Source organism: Macaca nemestrina, chromosome 8 (genome assembly GCF_043159975.1).
Source record: "Macaca nemestrina isolate mMacNem1 chromosome 8, mMacNem.hap1, whole genome shotgun sequence".
In the NCBI taxonomy this organism is placed as follows: domain Eukaryota; kingdom Metazoa; phylum Chordata; class Mammalia; order Primates; family Cercopithecidae; genus Macaca; species Macaca nemestrina.
In genome coordinates this window covers 14,334,940-14,361,374 of record NC_092132.1, presented here as the reverse complement: position 1 = coordinate 14,361,374, position 26,435 = coordinate 14,334,940, and the positions used below count along the sequence as shown (strand labels likewise).

At 41.1% G+C, this 26,435-nt stretch overlaps 1 protein-coding gene across 3 annotated transcripts in view; it reads right to left on the bottom strand.

The window, feature by feature from the left end:
• The window catches only part of LOC105492815 (adenylate cyclase 8), a 268,639-nt gene that overhangs the window by 145,867 nt on the left and 96,337 nt on the right, over positions 1-26,435 (bottom strand). For all 3 annotated transcript variants that reach the window (XM_011760072.2, XM_011760073.3, XM_011760074.3), the window contains exons 3-5: positions 21,562-21,692; positions 13,012-13,123; positions 6,768-6,895 (exon numbers count right to left, since the gene is read on the bottom strand). In XM_011760072.2, the coding sequence (XP_011758374.2) occupies positions 6,768-6,895; positions 13,012-13,123; positions 21,562-21,692 (371 nt within the window). The remainder of the gene's footprint in view (positions 1-6,767; positions 6,896-13,011; positions 13,124-21,561; positions 21,693-26,435) is intronic.

Genomic DNA, 26,435 nt, shown 5'->3' with positions numbered 1-26,435 from the left:
AGACTCTCACTCTGTCGCCCAGGCTGGAGTGCAGTGGTGGGATCTCGGCTCACTGCAAGCTCCGCCTCCCGAGTTCATGCCATTCTCCTGCCTCAGCCTCCTGAGTAGCTGGGACTACAGGCGCCCGCCACCATTCCTGGCTAATTTTTTGTATTTTTAGTAGAGACCGGGTTTCACCATGTTAGCCAGGATGGTCTCGATCTCCTGACCTCATGATCCGCCCGCCTCAGCCTCCCAAAGTGCTGGGATTATAGGCGTGAGTCACCACGCCTGACCCCTTGCTTCTATTTTTTGTGTATTTACTATAGGTTTTTGCTTTGTGGTTACCATGAGGCTTACGAAAACATCTCTCATTTGTAACAGGTTATTTTAAGCTGATGGCAACTTAATTTTGAACACACACACCCTACTGTATATTTTTAATCCACTTTGTCCAGCATTTTATATTTTTATGTCAATATTTGCATTTTAATATTGTATATTTCTTAACAAATTAGCGTGGCTATTATTATTTGTAGTAGTTTTGTTTTTTATCCTACATTACAAAGATATAAGTAATTTACATATTTTTCCAAGTTTGAAAAGTTTTCTGCTACTATTTTTTAAAACAAGTTTTCTACCCTTTTATCTTTCTGTTCTTCTTCTAAAACCCACAGGACTTGAATATTTGATCTTTTGGAGTTGTCCCATAAATCCTGTATTACTGTAGTATTAGAGTATTCTGAATTTTACTTTGTACTTATTTTTACCAGTGAGTTCTACACTTTCAAATGTTTTTATTATACTCATTAGCATCCTTTTCTTTCAGCTAGAACTTCCTTTAGCATTTCTTATAAGGCAAGTCTCTTGGTGGTGAATTCCCTCAGCTTTTGCTTGTGTGGGAAAGTCTTTATCTCCCTTCATTTCTAAAGGACAGTTTTGCTAGGTATAGTATTTTTGGCTGGCAGGTTTTTCATTTCCCTTCAGCACTTTGAATATATCTCCCACTTTCTCCTAGCCTGTAAGGTTTCTGCTGAGGAGTCTGATGTTAACCGTATTGGGACTCCTATATATGGTATTTGCTTCTTTTTGTTGTTGTTGCTTTCAGGATCTTCTTTTGGTCTTTGATTTTAACAGTTTGATTATTATGTTTCTTTGACTATTCTTATTTGGGTTGAATCTGATTGGAGATCTTTGACCTTCATGTACCTGGATATTTACATCTTTTTCCAGGTTTGGAATGTTTCCTGCTACTATTTGTTTAAATAAACTTTCTACCCCTTTATCTTTCTGTTCTCCTTCTAAAATCCCCATGACTTGAATATTTGCTTTTTTGATGTCCCATAAATCCTGTAAGCTTTCTTTATACTCCTTTATTCTTTTTTCTTCTTTGACTGTATATTTGCAAATAACCTGTGTTGGTGTTTACAATTTCTTTCTTATGCCTGAGAAATTCTGCTGTTGATGTTCTCTATTGCAGTTTTCATTTTGGTTATTATATTTTTTGACTCTAGGCTTCTTTTTAAAAATTATTTTCAATCTCTCCATTAAGTTTCTTGTTCTGGTCACTTATTATTTTCCTCATTTTATTAATTTTTTTGCATTTTCCTTATGTTTGCTGGGATTCCTTAAAATAGTTATTTTGAAATATTTGGCAGGCAGTTCACACATCTTGATTTCTTTAGGTTCAGTCACTGGCACCTTATTTTGTCTCTTAATGATGTCATGTCTCCCTGATGATTTTTGACCCTCATCATTGTGCCTCAATCCCTGCTCAGTTGAATAAGTAAGTTCCTTATTATAGTCTTCACAGACTGAATTTTCCTGGGAAAGCACTATGGCAGGTGTGGTGCTGCAGCATTCCAGAAGCCTGGGGCAGCTACAGCCAGAGTGACATCGCTAGAAACATGGTACCTACTACATGGGTATTACTTCTGGGTGGGCCAGAAGCCTGGGACCACTGAGGCTTGCCAATTGCTAAGGGATGTCCAGAGGCCAGGTCCACTAACGTCAACCTAATAGTGGTGTGTACCTGAGATCGGGTTGGCCAAGCAAGCTTGTAGCCTCGAGCTGTGTGGTCCTACCTGCCACTGGGGCATGTGTAGAGGCTTAGTCTGTGGTTACCAGCCTGGTATATGGTACCATGAGGGTCTGCCTAGTGCTGGATTTTACTGTGGCAGGCCCGGTGTTGGGGTCTAAGGGAAAGTCCTATGCCCACTTCCTTCTTTTTTTCCCAAGTGGATGGTATACTTTTCTGCACTCTGCTGCTTGGGATAGGGGAAGGATGATATGGGTAATGTAATATAAATTTGTCCTGCCTACTCCCTTTAATGTGCCTTTTCTTATTATTGTGCTACAGCTGAGTATTATGACATCTCACTTGATTTCCTTAGCTCTTTTGAAGCTATTTTCACATATGAATACTTGTTCAAATTGATGTTTCTGTTAGAGAATAATCACAGGAGAGTCCTATTTCACTAACTGGCTTTACTACTCCTCACCCACTTTGAAACCTGCCAATGCTCTAACTAGCAGTAGACAACCTTGGCCTTTCCTGATATTGACACCCTCTCCTCACATGTCTGTGGTTGTAGAGAATTTCTATCACATGTTTGGATTGATCAGTGAGAAAGAGACTAGGGTCATTTTGAGTGTTGGTTTGCCATTTGAGCAAAAATTATAGATCTCACCTAAACAAGGAAACTATTGGAGTTGTCAGATATAGTGACTAAAAATCCAAATGCCATCTTACCATCAGAACACTGGCCCTTTGTTGTCTTCCTGCACTCTGGGGATTGATGGTATCCTAACTTTGAGAAAATGTCAGAAATAGGGACAAGGAGAGCTGCTGAAAGGGGAGGACAAAACTTCAAACAGGGGTCCATTTCTGACAGCATATAAAGAGGGTGAACATGAAATCTGGGGACACCAGTCAATAAATGGTTTATTAACCTAACCTTATGATATATGCAGTATAATATTATGAACATTTCCAGTCTTTATAGCTTCTCTCAAGTTTTCAAATTGGAACAAGCAACTTTGCAGCTGAATAAAAAATTCCATCTTGTGTAAGCAGTAATTGGTTAAGACTATTAACTTTTTGATGAAGCTATGTAACTGGCACTTCCTTGTAAACACATTAAGGTGCAAATATTGTTCACCAGCCATTCCCCAGAGTGAAATATTTGACAGTAAGACTGGAAACTATAGAAGTCTGAGCCAATTGCAACCGAGGTTTGCCTAATTCCAGGGCTCCTATTAATTCCTTTTTAGCATGCTTTCTTGCTAACTAGAATAATTAATACTGGACCTCATGTTACTTAGATTAGAATCAAGGAGTTGTTTGGATATTAATAGATTTTGATTCATACAGTTTGAAAAAGACTTTGAATCATTTCTCACTGTTCAATTTCAAAACTCCAGAAAGGAGATCTTAAATTCAATAAAATGATCAGGAAGAATAAGGTCCTCTCCAGAAAGAGAAATAATAATGCTCTAAGTACCTTAAAGTATTTGATTATTGATGTTCATTTATTTTCCAATGTTATCTCTGCAACATATCTTTTACTTAAGGCTAAGATACAAACCCTTATGACAAGTCTGTAGAAAGTTTTGCTACTTAAACTCTGGTGTTTTTGTGGCTATAAATCACAGATTTTCAGAACTGGTGGAGACTTTAAAGTTGTCTGACCTGATTTTCTTATTTTGTAGGCAATAAATTTAATTGTTCCCCTAAACGACACCCATGCACAAAGACCTCCATGTGACATGTTTATCACTGTATTTCTAGGGCTTAGCCCAGTTCCTGACACATAGTGGAGCTCAATAAACATTTGTTGATGGGTTTACTGATTGACAGAATAAGGCTCACACACCTAATTAGTTGTAGAGATCTCTGATCTTCTGGGTATCAGTCTGTATTAATCTGTTCTTGCATTGCTATAAAGAACTACCTGAGACTAGGTAATTTATAGAGAAAAGAGGTTTAATTGACACATAGTTCCACAGGCTGTACAGGAAGCATGACTGTGGAGGCCACAGGAAACTTACAATCATGGCAGAAGGTCAAGGGGAAGCAGGCACATCTTACGTAACAGAGAAGGAAGAAGAGAGCAAAGACACACTTATAAACAACCAGATCTCACGAGAACTCACTCACTATCATGACAACAGCAATGGGGATATCCACCCCAATGATCCAATCACCTCCCATCAGGCCCCTCAGCCAACAGTGAGGATTACAATTGGACATGAGATTTGGGTAGGAACACAAATCCAAACCATATCACGGTCCATTGTCCCCCTTTACGCCAGTTAAAATATTATTACAATTCATCCTAGCTTTCAGGGAAAAACTCTCAAATGTTCAAATTTGCAGTTAAAAAACATCTGCAGCCTTTTCCATTAACCAAAACCTGAACAAAAGGGAATTCTGTGTTGGAACGCATAGATTCCTCTTTCCATAGTTCCTAAAGTGGAGTACTTCTGCATCTCTACAGAAGACAGCGAGATAGTAGAGAGGACATCTTGGGTCTCTTTATCTACCTACCTACTTGGTATTAGGGATAGTAAAGGGTTTGATTTCCATCATACACTTCATAGAAAAGTACCATAAATTCTCATCCCACTTGTGCATCTCCTGATTCCATTTTTTTGGGTTTATAGGAGACTTTCAGATAAATCCCTTAAATGAGGCGTAAGGCCTCTGAAATTGCTACTCAAAATTTTTTCTTTCCATGCAGACCAATGACATAAGAAGACTGTGACAACTGGATATTTTTCTTGAGATATGATAAAGCTCTACATGTGCCTTTCCAGAGGTAGGCTGCTGTCACTATGGACACATGCCTTCTGCTGATGGAAAGGTACTAAAAGGATTTCGGAAATTCCTAGTCTCTTTGCCCTTTGCTGGAATGGTAATCCAGCAGTCTTCAAAGAGGCTTGGATGCAGGCAGAATTACTCTGGATCCACTTTGATCACCAAGCTGGCCAGCCCAGCCTAATGTAGTCTGCAGTGATGGCCTAATGTAGGGCTGGAAAACTTGACCAGATAATGCTTAAAATTCTATTAGAGATGGTGTAAAGGGAGAAAGAAGGTCTTTAGAGTGCTTTTGTCTCCTGCTCCTCAGATTCCTTATCTTCTGAAAGAATAAAAATATGATGATACCCAGACAAGGAAAGAATCCCAAATGTTGACCTTAAGACACCCAGAACCATGGCCTCTGGGTCCGTCCTCATAGTCCACCTCCCTGTGCCTGGTCTTGTGAGTTCCTGCTGCTCCCCTTTGCAAGACAATGTGCTATAGCAACTGCACACCCTATTCAACTGTTTGTAGAAAACAGAAAAGGCCCTTCAGTTTACAAACAGCACTCCACTTGAAGACTGTTGAGTGACCATCCTTGGCACATAGCTTTCATTTAGAGACTGTACTCCTATTGCCCCATGCCTTCTTTCAACAAAACGTAGTTTTTCCTCTTGGTAGTTTCTGGGAGAATATGATGTTTGCTAGTTCGTTTCCTTTGTGAAAACTGGGTTGTCTGTGGAAATATCTTTTACTGCAGGTGGGAAAACTTCATGTGAAAAGTTCAAATCTGTAAAGCTGCATTTTGAGAAACCCTCTATTATACTTATTTTTCCATGGTATTTTCTAATTCCACCTTTAAATCTCTCTAAAGGCAGTGGTTTTCAAGGTTGGCTATACCTTTGTCTCATGGGAGAAGCTTACAAACAGCCCATGGTCTTCCCTAGATCAATTAAGTCTGAGTTTTTGAGGATGTTAGTCACCCAAGCACTGACATATGTGTGTGTGTGTGTGTGTGTGTGTGTGTGTGTGTGTGTGTTTCTGCCTATGCATCCTCTTGTTACTGCTTTTGCTGTGGCTTTGTGAGGACATGACACTTAGAGGCTTTGCAATCAGTTTGGACCCCAGGAGGAGTGCTGACAATACTAAGGTTCTGTCTGAAAGTCACACACAGCCTAGTTCCAGAGTCCTCAACCCCAATAATTCCTTCTTCCTTGATCCATCATCTATTTGTCAGATATGCTGAACAAAACCAAAAGCACTTGGCACACATCCATGAAGCCAAGCCTGGTGGAAGTCTTCTAGTAATTTCCTATTGGCCATAGGATAATGTGTAACTCCTTAACATGACTGAGAAGGTCATATGGGCTCTGGCTGCTGCCAGCCTACAGTCTATCTGTCACTACTCTTTCCACCCCAGGCTTCACGGTAGCCATTGAAGCACATCCTGGTTTCTGTACATGTCCATCCTCTCTTGAAAACTCTCCTCTCCACCTCCAGGATCCTGTCAATGTCTACCCACCTTTCAGTCAACAGCTTAGACATTTCTATTCTGGAAAGCCTTCCCCAACATCCCACATTGAATTAACTTCCTCCTCTATTTTTCCCAAGCATTTGAATTTGATTTATCACGAAGCTTAGTGTTCTGCATTGAAATTTTCTATTCATTCATTCATCTCTCCCTCTGCATTGTAACATCCCTGAAGGTAAGGACTATGCTCATCTTGTTCCTTGCTGAATCTCCACAAGGGCATTTGTAATACAAACTTGTAGCACAAATAATTAAAAGTGAGGTAAACTCGGAAAACAATGACGCTAACAGGTTCATTGGTTTATACGGGAGAGCTAAGGGCCACACGGTTTTTGTGAAATAAGTCAAAGGGTTCTGCCTTTCACCATATATATGATTTACCACAAAGGGTAGATGGAGTGGCGTGTGATCATGCACACTGAAGACCCAGGTAACATGGAGGGGATCACAAATTACCTGATGGTTTTGATCATGCTGAGACCCATTTCAACACAGCAGTGGGCATGGTCCTGGCGGGGCTCAGGAAGTCCAGACACGCAGTAGTAGCAGTCCCCCAGAATTTTAATACGAAGGCAGTGATGCTCCTGGAAGGAACAGGATAAGAGGGAAGAGTCTATGTCAGCAGAAGGATCAGTTCTTCAGAAAGGTTGAGAAAGAGGCAGGACTAGGTGGTCTGCAATTTGGGGTAAGGAGCACCTACCTTTGAAATACACTTCTGTCTTTCTAAAATATTTGAGGTGTAACCTAAATGGGGGTTTGAAGGACCCAGATGTAGAGTGGAATCATAAAAAAATTGGATTTTGAATTCAAAAGCTACATGGTTATATCCAAGCTTTGCTATCTACTAGCTCTATGGTCTGTACACCTATCACTTGGCCAGGCCTGACAGAGTGATCATAGTATCTCCTACAAATTCAGCCCCAAACAATGTCTCTCTTCTCAGAAGCAGCTGTGAATTAACAGCTTTCATCAGTCTTTAGCTTAATAATAAGCACTTAAAAATGTACATCACTTAGGGAATCCTATTACTTCAACTTGATAAAGTTCCTTTCCAGCAAGGACACTGGCACTTTATGAAGAGGAACTGAGTCTTCTTATATATCCTTTTATTCATGTATTAATTTATATGTTTGTTCATTGAAAAAAATTAAAAATCAACTGGACATCTATAATAAGGCAAACATTGGCCCTAACACAAAGATGACTAATAATAGCTCCTATTATGCTCTATAAATAAAACACAGTTAATCCTCACAACAACCCTCTAAGGTGGGTTGTTTTTCCTCCATTTCACAGGTGAGAAGTAGTTGTTAGTTTGGCGGATTTCCAATCTTAAAGACACAACTCTTACAAAATTTCAAAGAACAACAAGGGTTAAGAAAGTAATGCACACTTTTATATTGGATAGGAAGCAGCTAGATGTTATAGGTTCTAGAAGAAAGAGAACTTAAGGTAGTATAGCATGGCGAGCCAAGAGCACTGGTTTAGGAGTCACACTGCACAGGATCAAACCTCAGATACCCCCTCCGTGTTTTCGGTGAGTCTTTGGGTAAATTACCCAACCTCTGGGCTTCAGGTGCCTCATCTATAAAATGGGGATAATCATAGGGCCTGTCCCATTGTGCCACTGTGAGGGCTGAGTGAGATGATGCAAGTGAAAGCTCAGTACAGGGCCTGGCAGATGGGGCACTCAATTAATATTGCCTCTTTCTATAATGAAGACTTGGACTCCAGGCTGGGCTCCTTCACATATCTGTTTTTCATCATAGACAAGTGACGTTTCCTCTTGGTTTCCTTGGGCAGATTGTTGGGACTGAATGACCTCTGAGATGCCTTCTAGATCTGAAGTCCTAAAGGCTTATGGTTCTACAGCTGTGTGGGAAAAGCAGGGCCCCAGAGCTGGAGAAGGGGAGTTATTGATAAAAAGTGCCCACTGAGAAACCAACAGTACTGTTGATGCCCTTGTAGTAGCAAGCTGTAAAGCACTGTGTTGGTTTCCCAATCTCACCAGGAGTTGGACATTATGTTTGGGTAATGGATAAGTAAATATACTATCCCAAGAAAAACAAATATTAGACAGGGAAAAGAGAATCAGAACTGTCTGTGGAACTTCCCTGTCAGATTTCTGGAGACTTGTCAACGTTCCCAAATGGGCCCAGATGCAATCTTCAGAACTCTGACAGCATGTACAGCCATCCCAGGATTATTTTTAGGAGACCAGAGCTCCTGTCTACTGGCTGCTTCAATGCAGCTAATTTTGCAAGACAGGTGACAATGAGGTCTGATTGATCAAATAAAAGAAGCTTAAGGCCTTCAGTTATTTATTCTAAGGCCTTGAGAGTGTCATGATCAGAATGGAACTTAGAAAGTTTCTTGTTCATTGATGCTAGCAGTGCCCAGATTTGTGGAGTTAGTGGGACTGTTATGAAAAAAGAAATCAGAGGGTTCAGGGATGTTGTAGAGTACATTTTTTTTTTTGTCAAGAAAATATGAACAATCCATCACCAAACACCAAAAACAGCAATCCAAATACTATCTACTATCCCCATCACTTATAAAGGACATATCCTCAGAATAAAGGCAAGGTTTTCTTTTTACCTAAATAAATGTAACATTATGAAAACTCACTACATTGCTCTTATCATTTTTAAAATCTTATGCCCACAAGTTTAAAATTTCCAGTTTGTGTGTATGAAGCAGAATTTGAGAACCAGTGTTCCAATATCTTATTCTGATTTTGCAGATCCGAGCACTGAGACTGGAAGGCAGGAATTGGTGACTTCATCCGCAAATGGTCTTTTGGGTCATTGGGTTGGTATGTGAAAGAAAGCCTGGTGCCATCAAAACCAGATGCATGGATTGGCCTGTTGCCTGTTTGCTACAGGGAGGGATGAGGGAAAGGGGCATAACAAAAATTACTTTGGTCTAAGAATCTGACATCTGCATTCCAGGCAAATTTACCTACTGTTTGACCTTGGATAAGATACTGAAGCCACTGTATGTGGGTTTCAATTCCTCATATGTGACAAGTGCCAAAATAATCTATCTTGTCCTTAATACATAACAGAGTAAGCTTGGCCGTCACTTAACAATGACAATGACAACTGACACCCGGAAGTAGCTTTCTCAATGTTCAACATGCTGCTCCTTATCTTTTTTCGTTGAGCTTCACAATAAAACTCTGAACATGGCAGAGCAGGTAAAGTCACATCTGTTTTACAGATACAAAAATCTCAGTGGAGAGAGGGGAAGCTTTCTGTGCTACAGAGGAGCTAGGTAACAGTAACATCCTGGGCTGGACATCACCCTCACCAACTCTGAATCTGTGATCTCTCCCTGAGAACAGAGGTGAAAGCACTTTGGAAAAAATCTAAGTGGGGACAGGAGCTAATAGTCGCTGAGCACATACAATGTGCCAGGCAATGTGCTAAATACATTACACTTATGTCATTTAGTCTTCAGGACCACTTTCTGAGTCACGTGCCATTTTACAGATGGGAACAGCAGGCTTGAGGGAAAGGCCACATGGCAAGTAGGAGGCAGAAGAAGAATTCAAACCCGTGTTCGTCCGATTGTGGGGCTCCATGCTCTCTCTTGTCAAAACTGCAGGAATTATGGCAAAGTCCAGAATGGTAGGTCTCCTGACAAAAGTGTGTTTTAGAAGGAGATTGTGTAAAATAGTTGATTACTTTTCTGAGGCTGACATTGAATAACGATGTGATGATGTTCATGTCCAGGGTTTGTTGTTCTTCCAACAAAAGGTGGAGCTGGTAGCCTCCTTGAAACTCTTTGGATCCCAAATACATGGTTGTATATATGCATATATATTATATAAAATTATTTTATATATAAAAATAAAATGTATGTAATATATATAATATATTAAAGGCCTGGATTCTTATCTGTCAAGGTCTGTCAATTTGCAGATACATTTTTCTGATCAAATACTATGAGCTGTCAGATGACTTGACAGTAATATCCAAATAACTTATTTGTACCAGAAACTACCTTGAAAAGTTCACATGCAGGAAGCCAGAGTGCTTTGGAAAAAAATATTCAAAAAGAAAAATAAAGTAGAGTGAGGATCTTCTTGAAAATTTTATTGAGTTGGCCTTATTGCAATGCTTTCCTCCTGTCTTGATGACTTTGACATTATCAAAATCTTGGAAAATTCCCAAGAGTTTATGAAACTGCACATACAGACAGTAGATAAAAATTAGGAGATGAATGCACCAAATGATCAAAGATGGTTATATTGTTCATGGGGTAGAATTACAGGGATGTGTACTTTGCATTGTGTACATCTTCGATGTTTGAATTTTAATATAATGAACACGTGTAACTTTAATAAGCAGAAAAACTCAATAAAAATGAAAAAGAAAAGACTTTCAAAGCAAAAACATTAGTGCTATCAATGTACTTTTTAAAAAAGTTAGAAATCCCAACAAATTTTATAGTATTTTATCTAATTGTAATCACATAAGTGGTACATGAATATATTGTCCTAGTAAAAATGAAACTGTAGATAAGGTTGAAGTCTCCTAGGACAGCCTCTTCTCGTCAAACACACAGCACCCTGGAAGCCTAGTCTTCTTGCCCTCTCCATGGAGGCTGCTATGCATTCACATGTGGTTTTTCCCTTGCCAGACTCTGAGCTTCTTGAGGGGAAGGATGGGTTTTGCCTTTTCAGAGTCTCGCACAGTACCTGACAAAGTACCTTTTCTCTTTCTCTGGGTCAGCAGAGTTTACTGTGACACCAGAAACGGACCTTAATCACATCTGCCAGTGGACTTTGGATGGCCATTTTTGTTCATCTTGGCATCTTTGATAAAAAATATCAGAACCATAATAGGAAATGGAATAGCTATGTGTAACTGATACCAACCACCACTGATGCAACAATAAAAGGAAATGGTATACATGTTTTTCCCCAGCCCCCAGCCCTCCAGCTAAAACCAACCCTCCTATTAGGAGGATACCTCAGTTTCCACTTCCTCCTCTGTCCCTGTCAGTCTCCTAGCTAGTAGCTGTTCAGTAGCTGAAATTCATACTACGGTTGCTTGACAAGTCCCTGCCTGCCTTTCTAGCCTCATCTCCACTACTTCCTACCCTGAACTGTATCCTCTAGCAATCTCTTCTGGTTTCTTCACATATGCAGAGCAACATCTTTATGCTGGTTTTCTCCTCTGCATAAAATATCCTGCTCTGATTTCTTTGCCTTGCTAATTAGTATATAAATTATGTATAATAAAATCACCTTTTTGACAAAGTCAAACTCATGTCTGTCTGACTGTGGGGCTCCATGCCCTCTCTCGACAATACTGTAAAGAGTGATGGAAACAACCACCATAATAAAAATATAAAGCAGCTATGTAATCCCCCAAATCACCCCACCCCATGCTCCATTGCTATCCATATGCTTACTCCATTCCCAGCCCTCCTTGCAGCTACTTATCTGTTTTCTGCCTCTGTAATTGTACCTTTTATAGGATGTCTTGTAAATGGAGTCATAAAATACCTAGCCTTTTGTATCTGGCTTCTTTCACTTGGCATACTGCACTTGAGATTCATTGATGTTGCACATAAGAGTGGATAATTCTATTTTTATTGCTGGACAGTATTCTATTGTATTATTTACATCCTTTTTAAGACTCGGCTTAAGAGTCACTTTCTTCAAGAAGCCTTCTCTCATCTAAAGGTCATGTGTTGCCTCTGTGTTTCCATGGCCCCCAGACTGACCCTCCTCATAAGACATGGCACATTTTATATTCCTTACCTATTTATGAATCCCTAACTAGACTCAATTCTAGGAAAGGAGGAGGTGTGTTTTCATGATTCTCATATTCCTAACACATAGCAGCATGTACAATACCTAGTAGGTGCTTAAATGCAAGTATGAATGTATCTCCCATAGAGTGAGGCAGTCTTAAAAGAGGACATTTTGACGTTCTAAAAATGAACTCCCCCTTGATGTGGTGTTATTTAATTCTCATTACAGCTCTCTGAGGTTGGCACTAACATACACACTTTACCAAACAGGAAATTAAGATGTCTATTTGAACCCAAAGCCCACTCTAAAGTACAGTGTGACAATGATATTACTTTGTAACTCAAGTGGATTTAGGACTATGAATCTGTGTTTTGATAGCAAATGTCCATCTCCTTTAATCTGTTTTCTAGCTTAGCTCTGATCAAGCCTACTGGAAAATGAAGACACTGTCTTGCTGGCTAAAAACAAAGCTCTTAAGTTAGGTTGATCAAAATGGTGGTGGGATGGCCCAGCAGATTACTGGTTTTTGAGAATGTGCTAATTCATCCCAGATGGTCAGGGTTGGCTGGAAAACTGCAGGCTGTCATTGCTGCATGCATGAGCACTGAAGCTGCAGCTGGATGGCACCTGGCCACGTGCAAGGGGAAGCAATGATAGGGGTGTGGAAAGCAGATAAAAGGGACTTGGGTTTGATTGTCACTCAACCAGCTGTCTCTCAATTGAGAAAATTAATCTGACAAATCTTCCGCCTGAGACCTGTAAACAGCTAACATCAGTCCCCAGAAAGTGAGAGGGTCAGGGTCCATGCCTAGGGACAGGATGCAGAATGGTAATGACTTTGGGGAAGAAGGCTGAATCCTTCTCTTTCCTTATTCCATATGCAGTCCCTCACTCCTGCAAAAGACTAGGAGGGAATTAAATTCAACTCACATGGGCCAGTCGATCAAATCTGGCAAAGAGCTCGTTGAGCATCCTGACCAGCTCCTGAGCAGACAAGGTCGTGGAGAGGTTGGTAAATCCTTTAACATCTGCAAAAAGAATACTAAACACAGGGAAGAGGGTGGGGGTGGGGGGAGAAAACATATTAATATTTTAATCCACCTTGGGATACACATCAACATCCTCCCAATAGATAAACTGTCTTTGTGGTCTGAGATTTTAGCTCTCGCTGCCATGAGAGTCAGGAGGAATGTCTCAGTATTTAATAAATATCTCAGCAGAGAGTCCACCCAGGAGCTCAGGAAGGACAAGGTGACAACAGGAAGCCCTTTTGTCCTGTGCAGTGCTGTGTAGAGTGAGCAATGCAAACAACCCAAAAGAGAATTTGTCACCATGAAGATATCAATTTCTTGTGAAAAGCAAGATGAAACTTTATGAATTATCTCTATATTTTCACAACGAACAGCAATGCACATGCAATGAACACAGAGTAAAACAGTCACAAGGGGCAATGAACACAGAGTAAAACAGTCACAAGGGGCAGGGGCAGAACCCAAAACCTCATCATCTTGAACCCAATGACAGGTACTCTACCCAAAATGGCAGGTAAATAGGCATTTCTCAAAAATTATGACAATAGATGGCAAATCTGGGAGACTTCAGGCAGAATAATTAATTTCCTAAAACTCTCACATTACTAAAGATTTCAGTTAGGTGAGGTCTTGTTCTATGCATATGGCCTGGTACAAGGGACAGAGCAGCTTCCAAAAGCCTTCTAAAAGCCAGGTACTCTCTTAGTTAAACCATACAGTTACTCTGTGGGGCAAGCACAGTTCCCTCCATTCAGTCCATGAGGAAACTGAGGCTCAGAGAGGCAAGGAGAATTGCCCAACATCTCACTAGTGGCACATGGCAGAGCTGGGATTGTCCATTTGGCTGAATTGCACTGAGGGACATTGCTCCAATCATCTTACCATGCCATCTCAGTGACCTCTGAAAGGAAAGATGGGACACAAAACAGGATACCATATTTGATCATTTCTCATTTTTCATCCTCTTTGAAAGTGAGGTGTGTCTTACAATTGATCACCTTAGCAGCGTGTCAAGCTTTTTACATGTTTTCTTAGTGTTGCCTAAAATAATGACAAGTCTTACAATCAGCCTATGAGTGTAATTTACTTTTAATGAAATAGGTAATTGGGCTAGAGGACATTGTGGAATGTGCTGACTTACATCAGTCACCACATGTGTTCAGTCATTCTTAAAATTCATCTCCGTTACAAACCTTTTTAAGAATTTGACATAGACTATGGATTATCTCTCCCCAAAATGCACAAGCATTCAAAATTTTTTTGAAAGAGATTTATACCTTCTGCAAAGTCCATTCATGAAATCATTAGGAATCCTTAGATCTATTGCTTTAGTTAATTATTGAATGGGTCATTCTTTCAGCAAATATTTATATATTTACTATGTGATCAGCTAGGCACTGGGCTAGAAAATTAGATTAAATGATATATAAGACCTAGTGCCTGTCCTCAGGACACTGAGTCTGAGGAATGGAGCTGGAAAGACAAAGAGAAAAATGGAAACAGTGCAGGGTGATGATCGCTGTGATTGAAGGACATATTGGGGGGTGATCAGCCACAAAGGGATCAGGAGTCTCCCAGTAGAGCGAAGTCTCAGCTGGTTCTTGAAGAATGTGATGAGCAAAGTGACTAGGAGGATGGATGCTGTGAGCAGAGAGAACAGTACATTCTAGGATCTGGTGGAAGAATGAGTATATATATAACAAGGTTCTGCAGTAATTCAAGGGCAGCCAGTCAGAAGGCATCACTGAGCAAGGAGGCTAGAAAGAAGAGAGAGATGAGGTCAGAAATATGGGTTGGGCAATGATGGAGAAGGGGCTGGTAAACCAGGATGAAGAATGTAGACTTTGTCCTGAAAGTGATGGAAAGCTAGTGAATGGGATTTAAGCATGGACATGATGCCAATAGATTTTCAGTTTAGAAAGCTACCTTTGGCAGAGTGACTATACTACCATTGTCTTCTACAGTTCTGTGGTGGCATAGCATATGGTCATATGCACAGAATTTGAGTCTAGATAGATCTGGGTTCAAATCTTAGCTCACCACTTATGAATTTTATGACCTTGGGCAGCTTCCTGAACTTCTGTAAGCCCTAGCTCTGTAAACCGGAGATAACTGTCATACTTGCCTCATTAGTGGGTAGCATTTAGCACATCATCTGGCAATTGCCAGCATAGTAAATGCTCCTTAAATGTGTTAGCTTTTGTTATCATTTTACAAAATTATACTATAATTGCATGTTATATTTGAGAGAGAAAGAGAAGAGAGAGGTAACAGAGGTAGAAAATAATATGGCCCTTCATTGGATTATGTTTCACTTGTAGCTAAAAGCATTCCTAACTGTTGATGAAGCCTGAACTTCCAGAAGGCAGCAACACTTACAGAGTATTGACTGTGGACTTGGTATTGCTCTGGCAGCCCTACATGTATTCACTTATTTATTCCATGTAACCTATGAGGGAGAACCTATCATGATCTTCTCCATTTTATGGAACTGAGGCCTAAGTATCTTGCCCATAATCATGAAGAACTAGAATTTGAACCAGGAAGCCTGGCTCTGGCATCCATACTCTTTTTTGCTCAACTATGTTACTTTTGAAGCAAGAAAAGTCATTGCTATGACAGGTGGGAAGTGGACAGGCTCTTAGATCACTTGGTTTAGCACATTACCTTTATGAATCCATAAGCCCCAAGCTACTAGTATCCATCTGTCTATGGCAAGAATGGCATAGAATAAATAAATGCCAATTTATTTATTCATTCAACGGCTTATTAATTAAATGACTACTATACACCAGGCAGTGGAGATAAAGTAGTGAGCAGATGATAGCATCATCCCAGCCTTTATAAAGCTCACAGCTTACTGAAAAAACAAATGGATTCCCTGAGAGCTAAGATCATAAAAGTTTCACATATCTTCAGTGTTCCAATATCATCAAACTTCTCCAGGTCTTTTGATCCCACTGTACATTATGCACCTGTATCTTTGTACATGCTACACCTGATCCCTGGTATAGCTTTTTCCCCCTTTCGCTACCTATTAAAATCTGACTTGTCCTTCAAAGCCCCCTCAGGTGTTAAAATCATGTTAAGAGTCTATACCTCTCTGGAGACTTGCCCAAGCATAGCCAGTTATCCCCAACTCGAGCTTCTTGCCCTGTTGGCACCCCTCTCTGTTATAACACTTAACTCTCCATAGCACAATCATATGTGGCTAAGTGTGCTCCATCTATTAGCTGAAGAACAAGAATGAAGTCACCTTTGTATCCCACCTGCCCAGCACACAGTTGGCCGTATTACATGTTTCCTTAGTCCAATCAACAGAAACATTCAGAATTAAGTCCTCCTTCCTCAAAGCATGGTCATGGCCCCCAGTGGCATCTCATGAAACACTGTTAGAAATGTAGACTCTCAAGCCACCTCTCCAGACCCACTGTACCACAATCTGCTTTAATTGAGCCATAGATGATTTGGGTGCACATTTAAGACTCAGAAGCACTGGTGTAAGTCATAGTTGTACAATAAGGATTTATTGAATAAAAGATCAGAGGCAGAAACCAGGGCCCTTGTTCTCATTCCATTGCTTGTTCTGCCACCCCTGGTGTTGGGCTCAGATCATCAAGTCTTTTGATTCTTGGCATAAATTTGCAGCTTTCCAGGATGAATATACCAAGCGGCCATAGTAATTTTCAACTCTAATTTGGTTACATAAGTTGTTTATTTGGCTAAAAATACGTCATGTTACCTAATAGTCACTCTTTAAATAGAATCCCCAAGGAAGCCTTTGCAGAGTTCAATAGAATCATTAGGAACATGGTCCCCGTGTAGACTCCTCTCACTAAGTTTCAGATGTGTTCAGTGTTCCAATATCATAACTGTGTGTTCTTGGGAAAGTTACTTAACCTCTCTGAGCTTCCATTTTTCTTGATAATAAAGTAAAGGTCATTAAAGCTACTCTGTAGGACTACATAAGAAGATAACTTGCAAATCATTGCATAATTCTCAATAAATGAAGGGTATATAATGTCTTTGTGAAGTTTTTACAAATCTGGAAGTGCTTAACTGCCACACGGATGGATCTAGAAGGCCATAAAGTTCTCTAGGTCCATTCAATTGCATTTTGCTTGTTCGCGAAACTCTAGTCTACAGGACAGATGTAGTGATCATACATGTTGACAGGGCTGGCTGGAAATTAACAGCCAGTCAAGAAAGCGAACAGACTTAGCAAGAGTCTAAAAATGAGGATTTTTCTGATCCTTGACAATGGTTCACTAAAATGTCTACCATGGCACAGGGCGAGATAAAGACAAAGGTGTCTCCCAGACAGACCCACAAAATCTGTGTCAGCAAATGTGCAAATGTACATGAAATGGAGTTGGCAGGGCCAATAGGAAATAGCAAAAAGAACCATGACAGAGAAGGATGACTGCCCACCAAATCCATGCCTCTGTTTGCATAGTCAATCCACCTGTCACTAGGAAAGGCCATTGAGCCAGAGGCACCATTCCCAGCCCACTTTGTTTCTAGGCAGGCACCTGGAATTGATTCTCCCTAATGGAATCTGAGCAGAAATGACATATGTCATTTTCAGGTTAAGGTGGTAAAAAAAAAAAAAAAAAAAAAAAAAAAAAAAAAAAAAAGTAGGTGTGAGTACTCTGTGCTTCCCCTTCCAATAACCAAATTCTGGGAACTTTGAGGCCCAAGGGATGGTAGTTACAAAACAAAGGAGCCTTTGTCCCCGAATCACCCACTGACCAGTAATATCAGCAGTGAACACTTGTGTGAATAAATTTGATTGCGTTAAAAATCACTGAAATTGGAAGGGTATTTGAAAGAGCAGATAGCATTATCCTAATGAATACAAGAAGTGTCTTAAGTATCTGGGGAGAAAAGACAGGAAAGATAAATAGAATTGGGTAGGTGGGGTGGAGAGCCTGAATGGCTTCCAGTAAAAAGCTGGTGGCCAGGTGGATCCTCAGGTGAACCTGGAGAAGTCTCAGAGGTTGATAGCTGAAATCAACTTGAGCGTTCAAAAGAGCCCAGCTTTTGGATTGGGAAACGGAGGCTCACAGAGGTGAGGTGATGGAGCCGAAGTCTCGCCAAGGGTGTGGCTACCCCAGCCCACGTGGGCACAGGAATGCCCCCAAGCGTGGCGCCTTTAATCATACCCTTTCCTGATGAAGGTAAACAGTGGTATGAAATATAAGTCAAGACTTAGAAGTGTACAGCACTTTTTTAGTAAAGAGTCTTCAAAATTAAACAAACAAACGACCCCCCGACCCCCCCCAAAAAAAGGCAAGGGAGAAGAAAGAATGCACCAGGCAGTTTACCATGAAGAGGGTGACGGGTTTGGAAATGATTTCAAAAATGCTCCCAACACCACAGCGGGGTTGCTTTGGGGGTTGGGGAAGGGGGTGGAGTAGCCAGTTGGCTTCGTTCTCCGACTTGGGCTAGGGACCGTCCTCCTCTGCTTTCAAGGCTCCGGTCTTATTTTAGCACCCTGCAGCCTCGCAGTGGGCAGGAGACGCCCCGCCGCCCGGAGCTGAGTTCATCTTCCCGAAACCCCGGGAGCCGCGGGCATCTCGCCACGCTGCTCTGAGAATAGCCCGGGAGCAACCGGGCCGGCGGCTGGTTTCTGCTTCAGTTCTCCTCCCCCTAGTAACGGCTCTGAAAATGCAGAGACACGGAGGGCAGAAAACGAAATTTTAATGTACTGTGGCATGAACTTCTGGAAAAGGGTCTCCAGCGCAAGAACTCAGTTCGATGACTTAAAATAAATGGGTGGGGTTGGAGGGGTGGGGGCAGAAGAAACTAGCTGCTCAGGAGTGATGGGAGCACTGAAAAAGGATTCCTGCAAAAAGCAAGCCGCCGAACATGTTTATTGCACTTAAGGCACCTGAGCATGTGGGTGTCCGCACGGGCTTGTTGCATTTTCCCTGTATTTCTTTTAAAAGGTATTTTTCGCTCCTTCTTTCTCCATGGTGACAGGCACTTTCATCAGATGCCACATATTTTATTTATGTATTTATATGATTCGTATATATTTATAGCTGAATATGTAATTAAATATTTATTTATTTTTCCCCCAAATATTCATGCAATTTCTGCTTTCTCTGGATCTGCATTTATGGTCAAGCCATTTTGCCACCAGGGAAGGAACATGGAACACCAACTATGATTCTCTGCATGGACCATGGCTCTGCCTTCACTTCTGCTGACGCTTTTGCTCAGAATTCATGTATTTGTGTTTTTCACTTGGCTGACTTCGTCTCAAATAAAGTCAAGAAGAATCATCATCTCTGCCAGGAAGGTTTCTCTACCTATCTCCCTCTCCCCACCCTCCACCACCTCCTTGCCCCAGATTTTCCGCCTTTTATGATCTCCTGGCATTTGTTGCCTGCTTAATAATCAAACCCCATACTCTATTATGATTAATAGGTGCCTATTGTCTTAGAACTAGTATTGAAGAGTTCTTATTATGTGTGGGACCAATTCCTAGATCTGGGGCACAGCTCTTACTGGAATTGCTGTTTGACAAAGGACTGTTTTGCAAACTCAAGCATCTAACTCAGTGTAGCTCAAATCTTGGACAAGACCCTGGGAATGACCTATCCTGCTATGCCCCTGAAGGGTTGTGTTAGAATCATGCTCTCTACTGAATTTCAAAATGTGTGTTCCTGCATGCCAGGAATGGAACACCTACAGATGCTGGTAAGTGCAAAGTTGTCCTCTGTCCTACTGACATTAGGAAGAAAGGAACTATGAGAATAGGTTTGTCATTTTTGAAGTTGCTTAATGTAAGGACTCTGACTCTATGTTTGGGAAATTTTTACCTTATGATATTTGGTGGGTGGGAAATACAGTTCCACTGTATAAGCTGAAAATGCCAGAGACTTGCTTTCCAGGCACTTGAAGAAAATGACTGGGCTCAGCCAATCAGACCCATCTGCTCCAGGCTTTAACTTGAGATGCAAAGAAGCAGCAGGAGCAGGAAGTCAGGGCAGAGCAAAGACAGCAATATCAGTTTCTGGGGCTGCAGGAGGAACTGCAGTGGTGGCATGCCGTGTCAGGGGTCAGGGTTGATTGCACAAGCAATGGACTGGTCAGAGACAGTTGGCAGTGGCTACTGCCAACTGCCAGCTGGCCCAGTGCTCTGGCTTGATTTTGCCTATGCCTTTCACTCTGTGGCCTTGCTTCATTCTGGCCCATTTCCCCTGGCCCATTTCCCCCATGCACTTCTCCATTCTTCCCTAATTATTCTGTAATCTGTGACATAACCTTTCAATACATTTCCTTTTTTTTTTTTTTTTGAAATGAAGTCTTGCTCTGTTGCCAGGCTGGAGTTCAGTGGCATGATCGCAGTTCACTGCAACCTCTGCCTCCCGGGTTCAAGCGATTCTCCTGCCTCAGCCTCCTGAGTAGCTGGGACTATAGGCATGCACCACCACACCGAGCTAATTTTTGTATTTTTAGTAGAGATGGGGTTTCACCATGTTGGCCAGGATGGTCTCAATCTCTTGACCTCGTGATCCGCCCACCTTGGCCTCCCAAAGTGCTGGGATTACAGGCATGAGCCACCACGCCCAGCCAATACATTTCTTTTAAATCAGTCATGGTTGGATTCTTTTGACTGCAACTAGGAAACATGTCTGAAATGAACTACAATATACTAAATGCTCTACTACTTGCTTAACTCTGCCTGTTGTATATTTTGTATTAATCTTCACTTATGTGATCCACATAAAAACTCTGCAAAGTGGCTAAGAGATGCTCATTTTACTGAGAAGAATTTTGAGATTCAGGTAAATAAATTTCCCAAGATCACAAATAAGGAATAGGCAGAATTGGGATTTTAAAGCTGGTCTGCCTCACCATGGAGTTCACCCTTTGATTTTCATTACATGCCACGGTGTCCAGTGTTGTGCTGGGCACGGAGAGGGCACTGATGCATGAATGGGGGAGTGAGTGGGAAGATACATGGATGGATGGATGGGTGGATGGATAGATGGATGGTTGACTAAAAATATGTTTGCAAAGGAAAATAAACTGTCATTCTTTTGTATTGTTTTAAACACACTTATGATAAATACAAGGAGGAGATGTATGTGATCACAACTGAAACCCCCAAATTACATTCTGTGATTATTTTTCTTATCATAGTTTAAAAGGTGTTTGCCTTTCCCACTCAAAATGTAAAGACAGACGTGCCTACTATAGGAGAGCTAGGCAGTAGGTCAACGAGCGAGTATAATTTTATTCTGTGACATTCTTCTCCAGCCTTAATTTGGAAATGTAGAACTCTCTGATGAATAATCACTAGGTAATGAATTAATCAACCAAATGAGGAAAGGTGTTGACACTCAGGCAGACAGAAGTCACGGAAGTGCGAGGAGAGCACCCAAACACACATGGATCACGCCGAGAGCCGGGGCAAGGGTGTTGCGTTTCTCACCTGACATTCTCATAGCGATGGATGTAGATCCGATGGAACTGGTGCTGCAGGTGCTCGTCTTCCACATTGGTCATGTCGTTGATCATTTCCAGGACAACAAACCGGGGGAGCACAGAAAGCACGAGCCGCTCCTGGAACAAATGAAAAGGGACAGTCCTGTTAGGCTGACCAGCGAGTCTCAGATGGGAGGGTGGAGGGTGGAGAAGTCATGGGACTTTTGGATGAACTTCCTTTGGAGTTGATAATTTCATACCATTCTATGAATATGACAACTATTTATTGAGTACTTATTACTTGCAGGCACTCTGCTGGATGTTGGATATATACTGGTGAGCCAAATGGATGTGGTTCTGACTACGGTGGAGCTTGCATTCTAATAAGGAAGATACATTAAGTATTACATACCCAAAGATACCTACACACATTCACAAAATGTGATGAGTGCCATGCAAAAACAGGTCATGATGAGAGAGTACAATGGTTGATGACAGAGATTCATATCAGGGATTAAGAATGACCTTACCAAGGAATTGATATTTAAAATTGAGACCTGAAAATTTGGAAGGAGTCAGTCCTGTGTAGTGCAAGGAGACATCCAGGAATTAAAAATAATAACTACAAATATCCTGAGGCAGAAAAGAGCAATGGTGTGGCTGGAAGGTGGTGATAGCAATGAGGTTGGAGGTGTAGCTAGATCTTGCAGGTGAGCATACGATGTTTGCGTTTAATTCCAACTACAACTGAAAGCCACTAAATGGTACTAAGCAGCAGAGTGACATAAGTGGATTCATGTTTTAAAAGATCACTTTGACTGGGATTTGGAGAATGTGTTCTGGGGAGGAGCCAAGGCTGGAGACAGAAGGACTAGGTGGGGAAGCTCCTGGAATGTCCAGGTGAGGTAAGATTCATAGAACTGGCAACCTAGATGGCAGGAAAGAAAGAGGGTGTGCCCATCGTGACAGCTAGTTTTGAATTTGGTTGCCTGGGAGAGTGAGCCACACTTATAGAAACAGGGAACATACAAAAGAAACCAGGCTTACAAGGCACTAGCTCTTTATCAAAGATGAGAGGAAGTGAGACGCACGCAGCCAGAAAGTGGGTTCCTAACACCAGACAATAATATTCTTTCTATTGTGATCACCACTGTACATAAAAGCAAAGGAATGGGTTAACTAGCAACATGAATTGAATTCTAAAAAGTCCTTGTGTTGTGGAAACTAGGCAAGAGGCTGGCTTCTGACACATGGTTTACTTGGTTACATGGTTTACTGTGATAGATGAAGTTTAATACTTTTAGTTGAATAACAGAAAATAGGGTAATTATCATTGATATGATCATAATAGGTCATGTGGAAGTATCTAGTTGAGGCATATCACTGTAGAGAGTTAAAATTTCTCTCAGTCTATGGTTTACTATAGTGTCAAATTGAGTTTAAGACAGGCACATTCTAATCACCACAGTTCCTCATATCTTTGTAGTTATTTATGGGTATTAAGCATTGTCACCATTCATTCTTTCATGTGTTTCTCTCGAAACCCTGACAATCAGCTTGCAGAAATAATCATTTTCATATAATGGACAGACTGAGTCCAGGAGAGATTAAGTTACCTGCACAACCTGAACAGTTAATCAAGCGGCAGTTGCAGGATGCAGTCCTTTCCCTTGTTATTCCTTGCTGGGATTCTTGGTGAGATGGGAAAAGTCTTGGATTGAGTCTGATGGAGAAGTTTAGATTCCGACTCTATCATTGGATATTCATGTGGCATTAGGCAAACTACCTCATCTTTCTGTGCCTTAGTTTCCTAATTTGGCAAGTATTAATAGCACTAATATCATCTAGTTCAACGGGTTGCTGTGAGAATTCAATGCGATAAAATATGTGAGGGGCCTGGCATCACATCCTTCTCCCTCCTCTCACCTCTACTTAACCCTGCCTCTCATGCAAAAGGCTTTATTAATGAAGTGCCCATTGAACGACATATGATGAAGCCCTTTCTTCTCTTGAGTGCTATCCCATCGCAGGACTAAGAGGCATGTTTTCTGCAAATGCCCCAACATCATGTCCATTTTGTGTTCATTTGTGCTATTTGTCAACTTCCCAGGTACTTGTGGCCCTGTTCTCTCAATTGCTGCTGGGTGGGAGTAGGTGCTAATCACAGCTTTGAGGGGCACTAGTGCTCTGTCAATGGCTGGGGATGTTTAATTAAGATGCCACTGCATCTGCACTTGTAAGGGAAGCAATAGAGCTGTAATACACAACCCGCACACACTCCTGGACCCCACGGTCAATTTGTAAAAGTGTTTGACTGCAAATCATCCTTACTAGTGTTGCAAATCATACAACTAGTGTTGTATTACAGTGATGTTTTAATAACCAGAATGAGAAAAATGGAAGAATGTATGTTAGGAAGAGAATGGCACAGGAGATAAAAAGGTGGTGATGCAGCAAATAAAATGATCCAAGTGTAGGGAAGACATGGGAACTGAAGAGAGACACAAGAAAGGTATTCATTCACAGGACCTAGTTAAGAAGATGTTCCTCCCTGAAATGCAAGTCCATGGATATATTTATGAGGCTATCCCATGGATTCTGTACTCTGACCATTCCTCAGAATGTTTTGAAGGGTCATAAAAGCACAGCTGCCCTGACCTCGCCCAGACCTACTGAATTGGACTCTGAAAAAAATGGTCAAGCAGGTGGGGTTTTTAAAAACTCCTTAGGTTTTTGGGATACTCAGGTAGGATTGAGAAATGCTGGCTTATCCTGTGGCAAGCACTACTAAGCACATTATTATACTCAACCTTTACTATAGTTCCACAAAACAGGTTATTTCCCAAACAAAACAAAAACATGGTTATAGTAAACTGATTACCTAGCAACATGAGGACCTAGATCATAAATAGCAAAGAATTGGAACCAAATTCTCCTGACTCCCAAAATATCTCTAACGACTGCACTTCCTGCATAATGTATTCTAATCACCTCTTATCTGATCCACATGGCTCTTCAGAAAATTATAAATTAAGGCAGCACGTGGGCTATTCCTATGATTGGAGCTAACAGCATGCAACAAAGCATCAGAGGAGGAAAGAACCATTGTTCATTAAGGAAGATGAGGGAGGAGTTTCTAAGGAGGGTTCCTGAAAAATGGGTGAGGGTTCAAATATTATATTTATTCATTTAACAAATATTTATTGAGAACATACTCCATGTCAGTTCATTTCTAGATATGGGAGATATATAGATACAAGAGAGTAAGACAGCCAAGATCCTAGAGGGAGATTTTACAGGTAGAGACTGACAGGCTCCCAGAATGGCATGTAAACATAAGCAGTCTTACTTCAGAGCTACCATCTAGTTGGCTCTGAAGCAACTACTGTGGGCCAGGGACTGAGTTAAGAGATTCATGCATAATTTCATGTGACATTCCACATAACTCCATGGCAGAAATAACTCATCGTAGATTAACAAATGAGAAAACGAAGGCTCGGAGAAGTAGTTTCTCAAGGTTATACAGCAAAGAAGGGCCAGTATCTAGTCTATCAGACCTCAGAGCCAGTTGGAAGCTTCCCCTTCACCTTATCAGAGAAAGCCGTTCCTAAAAAAAAATCCCTCCAAGCCCCATTTTCAGAAATTGAAAATGTAGTTACCACTGAAATTAGAGGTGCACAATTACATCTACAGTTAAACAAAACATACACGTGATACTCAATGATTACTTAATTGAATCCTTAAAATAAAAATAAAACAAAAATAAAACAGAATAGTACAGTTAAAAGAAATCAATGAAAATATGTCAAATGGTGCCAAAAATTGTTGCTACCACACATTATGCAAACTAAAAACATTTTTTAAATGAAAAATTAAGAAACTTTACAATTGCAATCTAAGAAGACCCATAGTGGGTTTCCTTTTGTGGAACTCAGCTGCTTTTCAGACACGTGGACGCTGCATCAGATTTTCTGATGTGAAGAAATGCCTAGGGAAGTAGTTATTAAATGCAATTCATCTGAAGTTAAATGTGTGGAGCCAGGCCGAGTGTGGTTGCTAAGGCCTGTAAATCCCAGCACTTTGGGTGGCTGAGCTGGGAAGAATGCTTGAGCACAGGAGTTTGAGACTAGCTTGGGCAACATGTTAAGACCTCATCTCTACAAAAAATTTAAAAATTAGCCAGGCATGGTGGCATGTGCCTATAGTCCCAGATACTTGGGAGGCTGAGGTAGGAGGATCGTTTGAGCCAGGGAGGTCGAGACTGCAATGAGCTGTGTTTGTGCTACTGCACTTCAGCCTGGGCAACAGAGAAAGACCTTGCCTCAAAAAAAAAAAAAAAAAAAAAAAATCTGTGGAACTAGATTTGTATCTTTGAATGGAAAAGCGCAGCTCTGCTTGGCTAACCCTTGTTTTCTTCTCCCACCCCCAACACACTCTAGGATCCTGTAATGAGAGATAGACTTGTCTATCCACACATCCTCTACTCTGAGCAGGAGATCGTGGGCTATTTATTGTGTTAAACTGAGCACAGGTTACTACAACGTGTGCTACTACTCTTCTGTCCTTAAATATCCTTTCTCCATTGTCATTTCCTGTGGTTTGCACATGGACTCCTACTCACCTTCAAATTTTAGGGTAAATCTCATTTCCATGGTGAAGGGGATTAGTCACTACCTCCAATAGCATGTTCCTTTGCTCAGATCTGTCTCACAGCATTTATTACACCACATGGCACCTGTCTGCTTATATACCAGTTGGTAAACTCGGAGCTCTTTGAGGTCATCTTTTTGTATCCAAGGCCCAGAATAATGCCTTGTGGTATGGTTTGGCTCTGACCCCATCAAAATCTCATCTTAAATTGTACTCGCATAATTCCCACAT